The sequence below is a fragment of the Pistacia vera genome, unplaced genomic scaffold (assembly GCF_008641045.1).
Source record: "Pistacia vera cultivar Batoury unplaced genomic scaffold, PisVer_v2 Contig162, whole genome shotgun sequence".
Classification (NCBI taxonomy): Eukaryota; Viridiplantae; Streptophyta; class Magnoliopsida; order Sapindales; family Anacardiaceae; genus Pistacia; species Pistacia vera.
Window position 1 is genome coordinate 548,978 of NW_022195705.1, and position 15,068 is coordinate 564,045.

Genomic DNA, 15,068 nt, shown 5'->3' on the forward strand with positions numbered 1-15,068 from the left:
AATTAGGAAACGAAAGAAGGAAAGAAAGAAAGAGAGAGAGAGAGAGAGAGAGAGAGAGACTTGACCACAACAACACAAGACTACCCACGTCCCACGTACACGTTTGTTTTTTATTTGGTTTTAAATATACATAAGAAGAATCTGAACCAAGCCCACCTCTCTGTGGCTCTATGTGGTTCATTCATTGCATAGACAGCTCCTATGCTCCTATGCCCCCATGCTCATGTATGTACTACCCAATCAATCAAAATCTATTTCAATTGCCGCATCCCACTGCAACAAAAAGGACAAAATAAATTCTTATGAAGGCAAATCAAGCAGCAGTTATGAAACTTGAGTCTTCAATCAAGATCATAATTATAGACGGTATACATGATGAACTTTAGTCGTCAGCAGTTTTCGGTCTGAGCCCAAGGTTTATTCAATGTGGTCAGCCTCCAGCATATGTCAAACCATATAGGAAATAAAAGTTCTTAAATCTTAAACTTCAGACTTGTACATAGAGAAATGACAAATAAACAAACTAGTAATTAGAAGGTAAAAAACACCAAGAAGACGCTCCACTTACGATGAACCATCCAAATTGGAAAGCACATCCCGTTTCTTTCTTGTCAGCTTTTTTCCCTTGCATTAACAATTTAAACACGTTACAAACAGAACTTCATAATGGGAAGATTTTTAAATAAGCCAACTCAAAGTAGAAATAAAAATATGGCAGATTTCCCCAAAATCAAGATAATATCTACTAATCGTGATTGTATATTTATGGTTACATAATCAACTATGGGATTGAACAATATATATGATGCCTACCATTCAGTGGATCCTACCTAGATATTCATACCTAACACAGCTTTGTTTGATTGACGGGCTTTACATGCAAGGGAAAATGCTATGATAGAAACTAAAATGATTCTTGTTTCCCTTGAATTTTCTGTTGAATGATGTTCAGTGCATCTTAGGTATTGTCATGTATAAATTTCTAAATATTTGCATTTTTGTTTCAATGATTCTAGACAACTCTTGAGGCACTTGCAACACCCGTTAGAAGCAAACAAAAAAAATCATCGGACTCTTCGAAGGAGGAAAAGAAAAAGAAGAAAGCAGCAGATGGAAAGAAGCCTAAACGTGAGAAATTTGAAAAGCTTGAGGCCCTTAGCAAAAGACTTCGCCTTTGCTTATTGCGGCGAGTTAAACATCAGAGGCATCTCTCTTCATGACCTACCTTGTACCATAGAAAGCTGTTTATAACTCATGTAATGTTCCATTTATCTCAAGTTTTTCCTTTGTTTTATATTAACCCATTCCACGGTTGAAAAGAGGCATGAGTTTCTGGGTGCCATCCTATGTCATCACTTGGGGCTTCACTGGCCATGTATGTAGTTTCTCTCTCTCCATGCATGTCATTGCTGGACATCATGCTCATGCACTAAATTGTAGAATTTCCTCTTCTTTTTTTGTTGTCCCAATCCCTCTTTTCATATTTCTGTACAAAGTACACCTTCTACCATATCTAAGTGAGTTTTTAGTGTGATGGGTGTATGTGCACCTATCTAATCACCTGGCATGCGTAGGCCATATATGCCAGCCGTGCTGACATGGTCTGTTGACATGCGTCCAATCTACTGAAGACTTTTCATTCAAAGAAAGTAGAAACTATAAGAATGTGAAGATGAAAATCCAGTTGCATTTTTCTTTGGTCTTAATCGACTGGACTTGCCAAACTATGTAATTAGTATACATTATCATTTATCAATCGCCCATATGTTGTGAATGGGAAAGTGTTCATATCCAGATTAGAGAAAGGTAAATCAACTGATTGTTTCTGATATTTCATGTAAAATGAGGTTATGTTGAAGTGAAACCATCAAATGTTTGAATCAAATTTCCTACAGCCATTCACAATAGGTTTTTCGGTTTAAGATAAAGAACAACCATCTTGTGCAAGTTTAAAGTAAATCAGAACGAAAGGGCAGCTACTCTTGAAACTAATAATCTCTGATACACCTAACTTAACAAAGTTGTTTGACCTAATTCGAAATATTTTCTTCCCAGAAACACATAAACATGAAGTAGTAGTTCTATAAGTACAGACCCATGTAGCACATAAAATTACAGGTCACTTCCAGAAACCTCTAGATGATCTTCCTTCCCAATTGATATACCAGATGATGGATCAAACTGCTCACTATTCAGGAAAAGAGAGTGTGGCTGCTGATAGGAGGAGCTTAAGCTCGACTCCAATATCGTATGTGTAAGCACCATCTCTGCTTTAGAATATGCTGTTCCCATGTCGACTCGTTGCTTCTTCATTGATCTCTTGCCTTTAGGGCTGTCAGATGGGGAACCACCATTGCAGCCAGAATCTGGGGTCAATGGCTCATGCTGAGATGAGAAAGACTCGTCAACAGAAAGGCTCTTGGATGGGGCACATTCCTTGGAAGCCTTGTCCTGGAGCGGGGATTCTGAAGTTGGAGCAGGGGTTGCCGGGTCTGTCTTCTTGTCAGATTCTGGGCCATTGTCACCTGATACTGGGGCTGAGACTCCAGTACCAGTACCAGGCACGTCTGAAAGAACTCCACTAAGTCGTTGCTGCTCTTCAATTATCTTCTTCAAGTACTTACCCTGGGCTTCTATCCTTAACTGCAGCTGTCTTTGCACCTGTGCATTTAAAGTAGACATGAATTACATGGTTGCCTCAGCTTACTATGATGACATGAGATATTGGCTTCAAATACGGGCAAGTTCATAAAAAATTGGAGGGCACAGCACCAAATACTCTGAATGCTATTTCAATCAATGATGCGATATTCTCAGATATTTCTAGTTAAAACTGTTAATACTCAGGATGTTTCGAGTATAACTTCGTTGAAAATTATATCAGTAGTAACCATGATTTGAAAAGAATTTGCAAATAAATAGCAAAATGACTCAGAAATAACAAAGTAGGATCACGATTTATTGGACTAAGCTGACTCTACTGTAATATAAAGGTTAACATGGAAAACTAAAATTACTAGACAAATATTCCTATAAAAGCATGTAAATCACAAACTACTTGAGATTTTACATTCCACCAAGCAATAGTTGTACCAACTGAACTAGTTCTTCTCCTAGTCATTTTATGCATGATTTTGTATAAGGAAGCAAAATCAATGTAATGAACGAAAATCCCAGTGATTGTATACGAATAAATTGGATGTTCAATTGCAAAGGTAAGACATGCCTCCAGTTGTTCATGCAGTCGCTTTTGCACCTCCATCTGCAGCTTAAGTGCCTCCGTAATTTGCATCCCACTGCAATCAAAAAAGGACAAAATAAATTCTCATATGAAGTGGCAAATCAAGCAGCCAGTTTAATGAAACTTGAGTCTAATCATAAGATCATAATTTATAGACTGGTATACATGATGAACTTTAGTCAGTCTGCAGTTTTCGGTCTGAGCCCAAGGTTTATTCAATGCTGGTCAGCCTCCAGCATATATGCTCAAACCATATAGGATAAATAAAAGTTCTTAAATCTTAAACTTCAGACTTGTACATAGAGAAATGACAAATAAACAACTAGTAATTAGAAGGTAAAAAACACCAAGAAGGACGCTCCACTTACGATGAACCATCCAAATTGGAAAGCACATCCCCCGTTTCTTTCTTGTCAGCTTTTTTCCCTTGCATTAACAATTTAAACACGTTACAAACAGAACTTCATAATGGGAAGATTTTTAAATAAGCCAACTTCAAAGTAGAAATAAAAATATGGCAGATTTCCCCAAAATCAAGATAATATCTACTAATCGTGATTGTATATTTATGGTTTACATAATCAACTATGGGAACTAGATACACATACCATCAGATGACGAGTCAGGAAGGTATTTTGCAAGTCGATATTTCTGGATGCACCACAAAAACAGAGTCAATGAAGGTAAACGAGAACAAGGAATGCTAATACATATTCCCCATGAGCTCCCCCACCCAAACACCAAACTGTTCCAACAACCTCCCTCCCCAGTCCCCAGCAACAGAAGGGGGTAAAAAGAAGAAACAAAAAAAGTTCATGAAGTTCCACATAGATTGAAACTTGTAATTAACTAACATTGTACCTGTAAATGGCTTTTGACATGGTATATCGTTAAACCTTGAACACCCATCACTCTCAGAACACCTTTGGGTGTAGCCCCTGGAAGAGAGAAAACAAAGATTAATAAATAAATAGAAACTTGTTTATCATTTCTACAGTTAAAACATAAATCATGCTAGACAAGTTTAAGGAGACTCACGATCTGGCCCACCAAGTTGTGCAACAGCATCAACAAAGCGTTCGTGAAGTTCATGTGTCCAACGCAATCGTTGCTTTGAGGCAAGACTAGGGTTGTTGTTGAGACTGTTCCCTCCATTCATGGGGTCCATCTGGCTGGAACCACAGTCTAAATGCTGACCATGAACTAACGAGTTGCTGCGGGCTAAACTTGAACTAGGAACACTCTTTGGTTGATACATTTGATATTCATCTACATAAACGAAACAATAAACTCACCAAGGGCATAAAGAAGAAAAGCTGCTCTGAAAATTTCATTATCAGGCACCATGCACTTAGAGGTGCTAATTAGGATATGTTTCTACTAAGAGCAAAGCAGGTAAATTTTTAACAGCTAACATGAATTTCAGTAGCTGAAGAGATGCCATGGATACTCCATAGCTCGCCACCAGCTCAGAAGTAGTGAATTGAAGTTTGTAATCAATTGACTAACACAACCCAAGATACGTATTTTTTGCAACAAAGAGATAGCATATCAGAAATGGTAACTTCAGGCACAAACTCTGCCTGATGCATATTCATAATCCGGTCCAGACCTTCCCCCGATCGTAAGCTTCAATCCTATACCACAACTGGCCAATGGCAGCTGAAATGTCCCCTAAACAAGTCAATGAAATCTATAAAAAGCCATCACTCCATCAGATGTGTGGCAACATACGTTTCTTCCAACCTTAATCCACAATATTTTTGGCCTACCTCTAGTTCTCATGATGCAAAACTCCTTCATAACGGTGCATATACCAGACTAGACCTAGTTGTAAAAGTCCAAACTATCTAAGAAGGAAATTCTCTTATGTTCACACTTCACACTTTGAACCATACCTAACTCTTCAAAAATGTATTCACTAACCATATAAGTGGCAAAAGAAACAAAGGACACAACGAAACATAAACAATTAAATAAAAATACATATAAATGCAGATGAGAGATGAAAATTATGAAAACCTACTACAATTATGCCTTTGGATGGGATCTATGACTAATTTTTCAAAGTTTGAAACTTGACAGAAATTACTAATCGAACTTTGTTATATCTTAAGTAATAGGAAAAACATCATGGGTATTCTTCCAAAATTTATCAGTTACAGCACATAATTATTTTTCCTTCAAAAAAATAGCGAAATTTTATATGAAGATATAGAGACGGTCCCAAATTCACCACTATCTACAATAGTCACCATTGTCTTCTAGAAAGGAGTAAAAACCATGAGAATTAAGGAAACTTGGCATATTTAGTTAATAAAAAAATATGAATTTGATGGTGAAATTACTCATTCATCAATCTCTACATCAAGAAGAGAACCGATCTCATAATACAAATAAAAAAAACTCAACAAAACACAACTAGGCTAATAACCCAGAACAGAGTCAAAACATAGTAATGAAATTAGGGTTGCAGAAGAAGAAATAGTGAGAGCAAATGAAAAAATAATACAAAATATAAATAAAAAAGAGGAAAAAAGACATACCCAGATCTAGAAATCGACATAATCGAGGGGGAAGAGTTCGGGAGGTGCTGTTTCGAACAATAAAACGAAAGAATAAAGTGAAGAAGAAGAGGAGAGATTGTTATGTGAAAGTTTGGTCAATGAGTTAAGAGCAGAGGAAGAACACAACAACACAACAACACACAACACAACACGCTTGTTTGAATAAAATAAGGATTTTATGAGTTCAGGTAATTATGCAAAATGGAAATGTCTTAAAATAAAAAAGAAAAATAAGAAAGACTTGAAACTTGAAAAGAGTAATTAGGAAACGAAAGAAGGAAAGAAAGAAAGAGAGAGAGAGAGACTTGACCACAACAACACAAGACTACCCACGTCCCACGTACACGTTTGTTTTTTATTTGGTTTTAAATATACATAAGAAGAATCTGAACCAAGCCCACCTCTCTGTGGCTCTATGTGGTTCATTCATTGCATAGACAGCTCCTATGCTCCTATGCCCCCATGCTCATGTATGTTCTACCCAATCAATCAAAATCTATTTCAATTGCCACCCTTTTTCTTTGAATTATCTTTTCTCATCTCCAAACTCAATCTGGGTATATCATTCACACATACTTTTGTAATTCTATTCGATGAAAACAAGCTTAGTTAATTTTGATTGGAGAAGTGCATAAAAAATATTTATTTAAATAAAATAATAGATGGGGAAGGAAAGGGCATTGGTTGGTGGTGAATCAGCCGAGGGTCCAACCAAAGCCAATAAAAAATTGATTTTTGTTTTAATAGTGAAAATAAAAATGGATCTTTTGTGTTATATTCCGTTCAAACTCTTGATATGATTCCGGCAGAATTCGTCTCTTTCAATCTTCATTTCTATCAATATTTTCAACCCTTTCTTCTTGTCATTTTCTCCTTCCCTTATCTTCTTGTTAACATTATAGTAATTTTCATCGTTCTTTTCAGCTAACCTCAACCATTCCATCTGGATCAATCCTATTTCTCCATCACCAGCTTCTTCAAATTGTTGCTTATAATTATTTTTAGTTGATGGACAATCAAATCAACTTTTTGACCTTTGACTCAATTGTGTTGCTGTAATCGGATTCTGGGTCCCTCCCTACAACTTTTACCAGTTGTAAAATTTCTGATTCTCTCTCTGGGCTCTATATCTAGCTTCACCTGCTATCTAGTTTTTTCTCCTTGCTTTATCAACCAACCCAATTAAAACAATTCTGATTCATAAATGTCCTCAAAACAGGTGTCTTAATCATCTTCTTTTTAAAAAAAAAAACTTTTAACTTGTGCTGTAGTAAAATACTCACCAGTCACCAGTCCACATACAGACTCCTAACACTGCTTAATAATGGTCATTTTCATTGTGCCTTTAACCTTCATTTTTTAAGTTAGTTTCATTCCATTTCTAGGAAGCTCCAATTTCTGGTTGCCTGCCTTATTAAAGCATTGTACAACACCCTTTTTTCTTCTTTTAAATTTTGGTCTTGGCCTATTACTTCCTCATCGCCCTTTTTCACATCTACTGCAGGCTATTATTTTACTGCATCAGAGACTTGTCACCTCTTTTACTTGCAAGAATAATCTAGCCTGCAACAAACAACCGGGACAGGCTCCAAATAGGCTTGCTCTTGGAACCATCCAAAACTCTAAACGCATGCATTTATTTATGCATTCATTAAATGCACTTCAATGATGTTTCAGTGCTAAAACTTCAGGTGATTGCTTTTTAAGTAGCAACAACAGAACAGATTATTGAAAAAAAAAAAAGGGTTGGTTGGTCTAAGCAGAGGCAAATAGTCTTCATATTAAAAGCACTAACAATTTAGATTTTTTACACTTGAGATAAGTGTCCACATTAATGATTATGCCTAGCAATTTTACACTTTGAAATTCCATAATGGCATATGAGTTAAAGGAAGAATCTGATTCCAGCATATCACACATGACCATCAAATCAGTACTTTTAGCTCTCTAAATGCCATACCCAGTGATTCCATGGGAATTCACTTGAGTCAAACTAATCTCATGAGTTCCCATTTTCAGTTCACCCCAAAGCAGAGATGCCGTTGTTGAGTCCAAGCTCATCATCTTTTTCTTTGCTCCAACTGTGGATCCTTCAAGCGTCAATCCTCCAGAACTGTCATGTGAAGTTAAACAGCTTTCAGTGGAACAATCAGCCCTCTGAGGAAAGAGACTGGGTGCCACTTCTTCTGGCCCATGCATATTGGCTACATCAGCAGTTTGTGATGAATAAAAGCCAAATGGATCAAGATTGGAATTTCTTGGAATTTTACTTCCCAACCCTTGACATTTTTTTTGATCGGAGTCTATTACTGCACCTCCAATAAATTGATCTGCAAGCATTTTACAAGCTCTCTCAAGCATGGCTAAATATCTCCGTTCTGCATCTTGGCGGATCTGCAAGTGCTTCTCAGCCTATATAACAAAGGTAATGAGAAAGATTAGCTCTACGGAGTATAGGCTTGAACCTTTAAGTCAGGAGAATTCTAGCCAAATAGCCTTGAGTTTATTCAACTATAAGCAGTGAATTACTATAATGTAAGCAAATGAAAGCTCTTCAACTTTTTCCAAGACAAGAGTTCCAAATCACAAAGAGGTTTTCAGTTATACTTCCATTACTAATGGTGTCTACTATTCATGAACAATCCAAAAACAAAAACAATTTAATTTTAGCATAAGCATAAATTGCACTTTCTCCACGGTTGAAGAAGACATACCTCAACTTGCAGATGTAATTTACTTTGCACTTCCATTTGTGCTCTTAAAGCCTCCTTGACTTCATATCCCCTAACCATAACATTCATTTGCGTTACATGAATTAGTCAAATCAAACATTTCAAGTTTAAACAGAGTAAAGTATTGTCATTGGAGTTTTTGAAGGAAACATATATCTTCTTACTCATGCATATCAGAAGCTGGCAAGCTTGGAGAGGAATTTCTTGTAGGGCTTTCTAAAAGGTATGAAGCTGATATGCCATCCATAGCAAAGCAAAAGAAGTTAGTTTGACTATGAATTTCTTATAACGGAATTTCACTTAAAATGGGTACTCAAACGGAGGTGTATTCAAATATGATCTCAATGAACGCTGAATAGTTTCATTTGTCTTCTAATTATCAGTTTTGCCCTTCCCCACAGATAGAGGCAGCGAAAAACAGCACCTACCTATTCTAAAGGAAAGAACGCCCTTGAACTTAGCCAAACTGATACATAGCAAAAAACAAAAGAAAAGCAACAACCTACCATCTTTGGGTACATCAACCATGTCCTTCCCCTGCTTACCCAGTCTGTACTTCTGCAACACGAAGAATCATCACAGTTTATTAACAAGGGTTTCACTTTTGCCCAAAACTCCAGCAGTCCAACAGCAAAACAACAAAAGAAAGTTCAATAATAACAGCTAACCTGTAGATGACTTTTCAAATGGAAGAGAGTCAGTCCCTTGACATTCATAGTCCGCATGATGGCCTTCGGTGTAGCCTCTGCAATTATTATTCATTTCCCCATAAGAATACTAACGACACAATAATATAAACTCAACAACAATAACCATTCAACACTCAAATATAAACCAATGTCCAAGATTTAAAACTAAAAGGAGGGAATTATGAACTCATACTCTAACCAAAGCCCTCGTAAGTTCACTATCACTAAGATGGTCTCGGCCTAAACAAGACATGGCCTTGTGAACAGATCAAAATACCTCTCTTAAACGAAAAATCTGTCCCAAAATCAATTTGATCAATAACAACATTGACGATCTGGGTAATGAGAAGGAAACATACAAGAATTTAAACAACCCCACTTCCACTTGCCAAAAAAAAAATGACCTTTAAGAATAGCCATTAACCTAGCGAGTACATGAAACAAACAATGGGAAACAAAAACCCCAGAGCTTGAAGCAGCTAAATCATAAGCAAGGGAAATTAAACTACAGCCTTATAGTTTCATAATCATGGTACATTAACGAAGAAAAATCAGCAATTAACTGAAGCAGTAGAAGAATAGAGGGGTGAGAGAGAACTGACTAGTGGGACCACCAAGCTGAGTAACGGCGTCAACAAATCGGTCGTGAAGGTCAGCCGTCCAACGGAGGCGGGGCTTGGGATCAGCTGTCAAGACTAGACAAGGGTCTACTCCAGCTGTTCCTCTGGGATTCTGATGGTGATGGTTGTGATGATAATTCTGCATGTCTTCTTGACCTTGAATCATATTTGGTGTTGTTGTTGGGTACATGAATTGTTAGCTACTTCAATTTACAGAATGAATCATAAAATTGAGGAGGAGGAGGAAGGGTGTTTGCGTATTCTTCTTCCCAAAAAATTTTCCCAATTCCGAGACGATTCAGACAACCTAATTTACCTTGTCCATAGGCAGCAGTAACTTGCAAGTAGGACAAGAAGCTGTTGCTTGCTTTCACTGTCATAATTTTTGTAATCAACTTCGCAATTGACCATGAGAAGAGAAGAAACTAGACCAAAATACCCTTGCTACATCAATAGATAAATTTACCTTTTTGCCCCTTGAGATTCTTAATTTCCAGTGATATAAGACAGGGGTGTTTAAAAAATACAAAAACCAAACTTAACCAATAACCAAACCGAAAAACAGGTTAACAAAAAAAGGGTTCGGTTATAGTTCAAAAAACCGAATTTTTGGTTTGGGAAAAAATAAAAAGCGGTTAATCGAAACCGGTTTTTTGAACCAGTTTTATATATATATATTAAATAAAATAATATAAAAAAATATTTTTAATGTATTGTTAGTAATGATCAATGGATATGTATGAATGTTTAATTTTTATTTGGATATGTATTGTTTATATTTATAATTTAATTTAGGAAAAAATAAAAATAAAAAGTTTTATAAAAAAAAAGGGAAAACCGGTTTTTAACCAGTTTTTTAGGGGTGGGATAAATAATCCGAAAATCGAACCGAAAATTAGGTTTTTTTACAAACCGGTTCGGTTTGAAAAAAAATTCAAACCGGTTTTTAAATCGGTTTTACCCTAAATATAAAAGCAAAAAAATTATTATATATAAAATAATAAATATTTGAATTTAGGGACTTAAATGAAACATTGAAGAATTTTAAGAATTAAAGGATAATTTAAAAACCGGTTAACCGAACAGAAAATTTGGTTCAGTTTACATTCGGTTTTTAACTGAAACCGGTCTGGTTTTCGGTTTGGATAAACCAGTTCGGTTAACCAGATTATCCCACCTCTAACTGTTTTCCCTCTAAATCGGTTTGGTTTTGATTCAGGAATTTTTCCAAACCGAAAAATCGATTCGGTTCAAAAAAGCGGTTAACCGCTTTTGAACACCCGAGGGAGGAGGAGGAGGAGGAGGAGTAGGAGCAGCAAGGGCAAAAAGGGGTTAATGCTGTCAAAGTTGAAACCTTTCTTCAGGGTTGGAGGGAGAGTGATGATTGATGAAGCTGAAGAGGCTTAATCCTTCGCGTATTAGGGATTTTGTGTCTTTCTCCAACTCAATTCATTCTTCTTACCCTTTAACAATAATTGGGGTTCACAATCTCATTCAAAGCTTCAATCTTTTTCAATTCCTCCCAAAAATTATCGTCTAAGTTTATAACTTTTGTATATATTCTTCGTTTTGCTTAAAAAAATGGGGGAAGAAATTCAAGTTCCAAGGGGTGGCCCTATTTACACGATCAATATGATCAGTCCTCTCACTAGAGTTCCTGAATTTGAGGATGCTCTTCTTCGCCAACTTGAGGTGTTCTTGCTTGTATCATATCATGCTCTTTTTTATTTCATATCAATCAGGGTTTTTATAGTCAGCTTAATGTTTGCCTTAATGCCACTATTTATTTATGTAGGACTTCGAAGCTGAATTGTGTTTGGATTCCTCTCAACTTTGTGACGATGACTTTGACCTTTCGTATGTTTTCCTTCTCTCTGTGAATTTACTTTTCATTATTCAATCCAAAATTTAATTTGGGTTTTTATTTTCGGAACAGGGTTGATGAACTCAAAGTTTATACTGAAGAAGAGTTGGTGGAGATGGCTTTAAAGGAAAGTTTTAAGGTATCTACATGCTGCTTTTCTTTTAACACTTTATTAACCATGATTTATTTCCTTAGAATGAGTGAGAATTTGGCGTATCTAGTGATCAAAAAATCTCTGTAATTGTTTTTGGGGAACTCAGAAAGATTTTCTAATTGCAGGATGTGGAGAATGCTGAGAAATCTTCCCAACCTTTACAAGATTACTCCAATGCAGGGTGAGCAATTTGTGGATTTTTTTGTAAATTTATGAGCCACCTTGTATCTATATATGCCCATTCATACTCTGATTTTTTTCTGCTGGATAATCTTCAGTGTTATTGTGGTATTTCAACTTTTTATTTTCCTTTCAATGAATTATTTTCAGGGGAAATTTGGAAAGGTCTGAAAGAGTGAATACTTCAAATTTTGATTCCTCAATCAGATCTCACTCGGAAACAAATTGTAAAGAGATTGTGATTAAAAAGAAGTCAAGGAAGAGGAAGAAGAAGGAAAATCACTTGATAGTACGCTACCTATCATATTCTACTATGTTTTAACTTCATGTGTCTTGCTACAAGACATATTGAAATGTTTTATATCATTCAATTCTTATTTACATGATTTCATATTTGAAGATGTCAGTTCTTCTTATGTTGGTTGACTATGTTGTCCAGTGCTTCAAATCTGTTTGAATGTCTATAGTTTTAGGAAAGATTGAGTTTTCATGGTTTAAGTCTCATAGGTTTTTCATCATCTGTAGAATCTAGCTGAAAACTGTTCTGGAATTGGTTGATTGTTAGTAGTCTTTGTTTATAAATATGTGGAGTTAAATTTGGTAAAATTTTATATAAAACAACTTAAATATTTTGCTATGTTATGAACACAGTAATCTAGTATTGGTAATATGTAGAATATCTGGCACAACATTTTTTTTCTTTTGTTCTATTCATTCACTGTCCTTGTTTCTACATGAAGTGTTTTATCTACATTATATGTTTTATCTTTGCACTAATCTAATCAGTTAACTATCACTCTGCGTTGTTAGGATAGTTGTATTCAAAAGGTGGAGCGGCTGGCTTCAATAAAACAAAAGCAAGATGAAGACAAAGCTGCAGCAAGACTTCATTCATTCAAGTTTGTGTCATGACTTATGTGAAGAATTTACGCTTAAAGATTTCTCCAATTTTTTCTTATAACCGTCTCTAATTTTTTATGCAGCTCTAGTTGCAAAAGTAACGAACTTGCCATTCCATCTTCAGATAAAATTGAAAGGTTTCAATCCCTCAGGTCTACAAATTTTGCAAAGGTTTGCTCAAAAGATTTCTGCTGTGAGATCGTATTGCAGTTACTCTTTGTTATCCAATCTTAAAGGATCTACTTAGAAAACCCATTTTGTAGCTATTATTTTGATGGCTGAAATCTTATTATTATTCTTTCTTTCTTTCTTCTTCTTTATGAGCAGCCAAGGTCATCGGACATTCAGGAGCATGTACCTGTGCGATATCCTGAAATTGTTCTCTGTGTTGAAGTTTATCATAACATACGAAAATGGGTAAAGGTATAAATTCCACTGTTGTTCTTGGTAAATTTTGTGGGTCTTGGAATTTTTCAGGGGTCAATTGAATCTGCAAGGTTTAGTATATTAATTTTACTCTCAGCAGCTTTGTTAGTTCAATTTGGAGTCTCTTAGGTCTACCTCTGTTCTCAAATTATTACTTGACTTCTTGTGCTTTTTTCTTCTGTTTGGCCTTTTACTGTGCTCTTTTCTGTATACTTTGGTTGACATATGCTCAAATTGTTTGTAGACTCAAGAGTTCTTGGTACTAGGACGACAAACCTTGACTGAATTGAGAGATAAAATTTATTGCTTGACAGACCAAGTGATGCAGAAGGCTGGAGAGCATGATCCTTCCGGATATTTCTTGATAGAAGTATGGGCTCTATTCACTGGCCCCTTTTGATTTCCATGACAAAGACAGTTTTACACTTGTCTAATTAAATTTTGTATCTCTACAGGATGCATTTTACAATGATTTAAGAGATCCCTCTGCCATAGATTATAGCAAACCTATATTTGATTGGCTTAGGAACTCCAAGGATGAAGCTCTTAAAAAATGGGAATGCATCATAAATGGTGAATTACAGCAAAAGCAGAAGGCAATCCTTGGTACTGTGTCAACCTCACATTTGCCTCACTTCAGAGCTTTTGACATGCACACAACATGGTTTCGTGACTTGAGATTTCGACTTGGTGCAGCATATCTCTACTGTCATCAGGTACTGTTTTGGATTGCCATCTGTTAATGCCTTTAAAAGGGGTTTGTTGTTTCTGCTTTATTTGCATCTACTATTATGTCTCAGAATATGGCTTCATAACAATGTATGGCACCCTTACTCTTGTATTTGAACTTTGGATGCAAATACTAATAGCTGTTATTTTGAAGTTTGTGGTTAATCTACTTGCTATTCTTCGTTTTTTTTGCTTAAAAGTTCATGTACTTGGTTCGTTGCAGGGAGACTGCAAGCATACGATAGTAATTAGAGATATGAGATTGATTCATCAGGAGGATATGCAGAATCGAGCAGCTTATCCAATAGTCATATTTCAGCTAAAACCACGTACACAGAAATGCAGTGTTTGTAGGATTTACAGAGCAAAGAAGGTAGCTGTGGATAACAAGTGGGCTCAAGAGAACCCTTGTTATTTCTGTGATTACTGTTATTCCCTTCTTCATTCAGTGGATGGAATTCCACTGTATGAAAATTGTTCAGTGTATGATTATCTCCATGATTAATTACTCGCATAGAAATACTTAACATATTGAAGATAACCTCCATTTGTTATCCATGCTTTTTTTTATGATTAAGATGAGTTGCTACGTTGGCTGTAGTTGCTGTGATTATAACTTGTATGTCATAACTGAAAAAAAGGTTCGATTTTCAAACGGTAATGAAGTAGGAAACAACTCAACCGATTGTATTGTAGTTGTATGGCTGGTGGCTTCTGGAGTTTGGTTTTGGTAAAAACATGAGGCTATCACTGAGTGTTGGGACAATTTTAGGTTGTCTTTTGCAAAATCAATTTGAGTTTACACTTTGGGCTCCTTGCACAAGTAAATGGATTATGGTAGACTGATGGCTAATTCTATGACAGTTTTATCTGGTTTTTATATGCAGTAAAATGCTTCAAATGACTTCAAAGTGGCTGAAAATCTTGTAACTTAGATGACTTCTTTTGGATTTTGCTTTAATCTTG

The 15,068-nt window shown here is 35.9% G+C and overlaps 2 protein-coding genes across 2 annotated transcripts; one reads left to right on the top strand and one right to left on the bottom strand.

Moving 5' to 3' along the window:
• Positions 1-2,112: 2,112 nt before the first annotated feature.
• LOC116125306 lies at positions 2,113-10,275 on the bottom strand. The gene is made up of 12 exons (XM_031411047.1): positions 9,832-10,275; positions 9,209-9,285; positions 9,047-9,098; positions 8,705-8,771; positions 8,523-8,592; positions 7,764-8,220; positions 4,280-4,510; positions 4,103-4,179; positions 3,850-3,892; positions 3,610-3,667; positions 3,227-3,296; positions 2,113-2,661 (listed from the first exon to the last, which is right to left on the bottom strand). Exons 1-12 carry the CDS (start codon positions 10,037-10,039, stop codon positions 2,113-2,115), a joined length of 1,959 nt encoding a protein of 652 aa, XP_031266907.1. The 5' UTR covers positions 10,040-10,275.
• Positions 10,276-11,175: 900 nt separating this feature from the next.
• LOC116125279 (snRNA-activating protein complex subunit-like) lies at positions 11,176-15,047 on the top strand. Its single transcript, XM_031411022.1, has 11 exons — positions 11,176-11,541; positions 11,645-11,706; positions 11,786-11,852; positions 11,993-12,048; positions 12,198-12,336; positions 12,858-12,946; positions 13,031-13,118; positions 13,275-13,370; positions 13,618-13,743; positions 13,829-14,089; positions 14,326-15,047. The coding sequence occupies exons 1-11, from the start codon at positions 11,431-11,433 to the stop codon at positions 14,605-14,607; spliced, it is 1,377 nt and encodes a 458-aa protein (XP_031266882.1). The 5' UTR covers positions 11,176-11,430; the 3' UTR covers positions 14,608-15,047.
• The last annotated feature ends 21 nt before the right edge of the window (positions 15,048-15,068 follow it).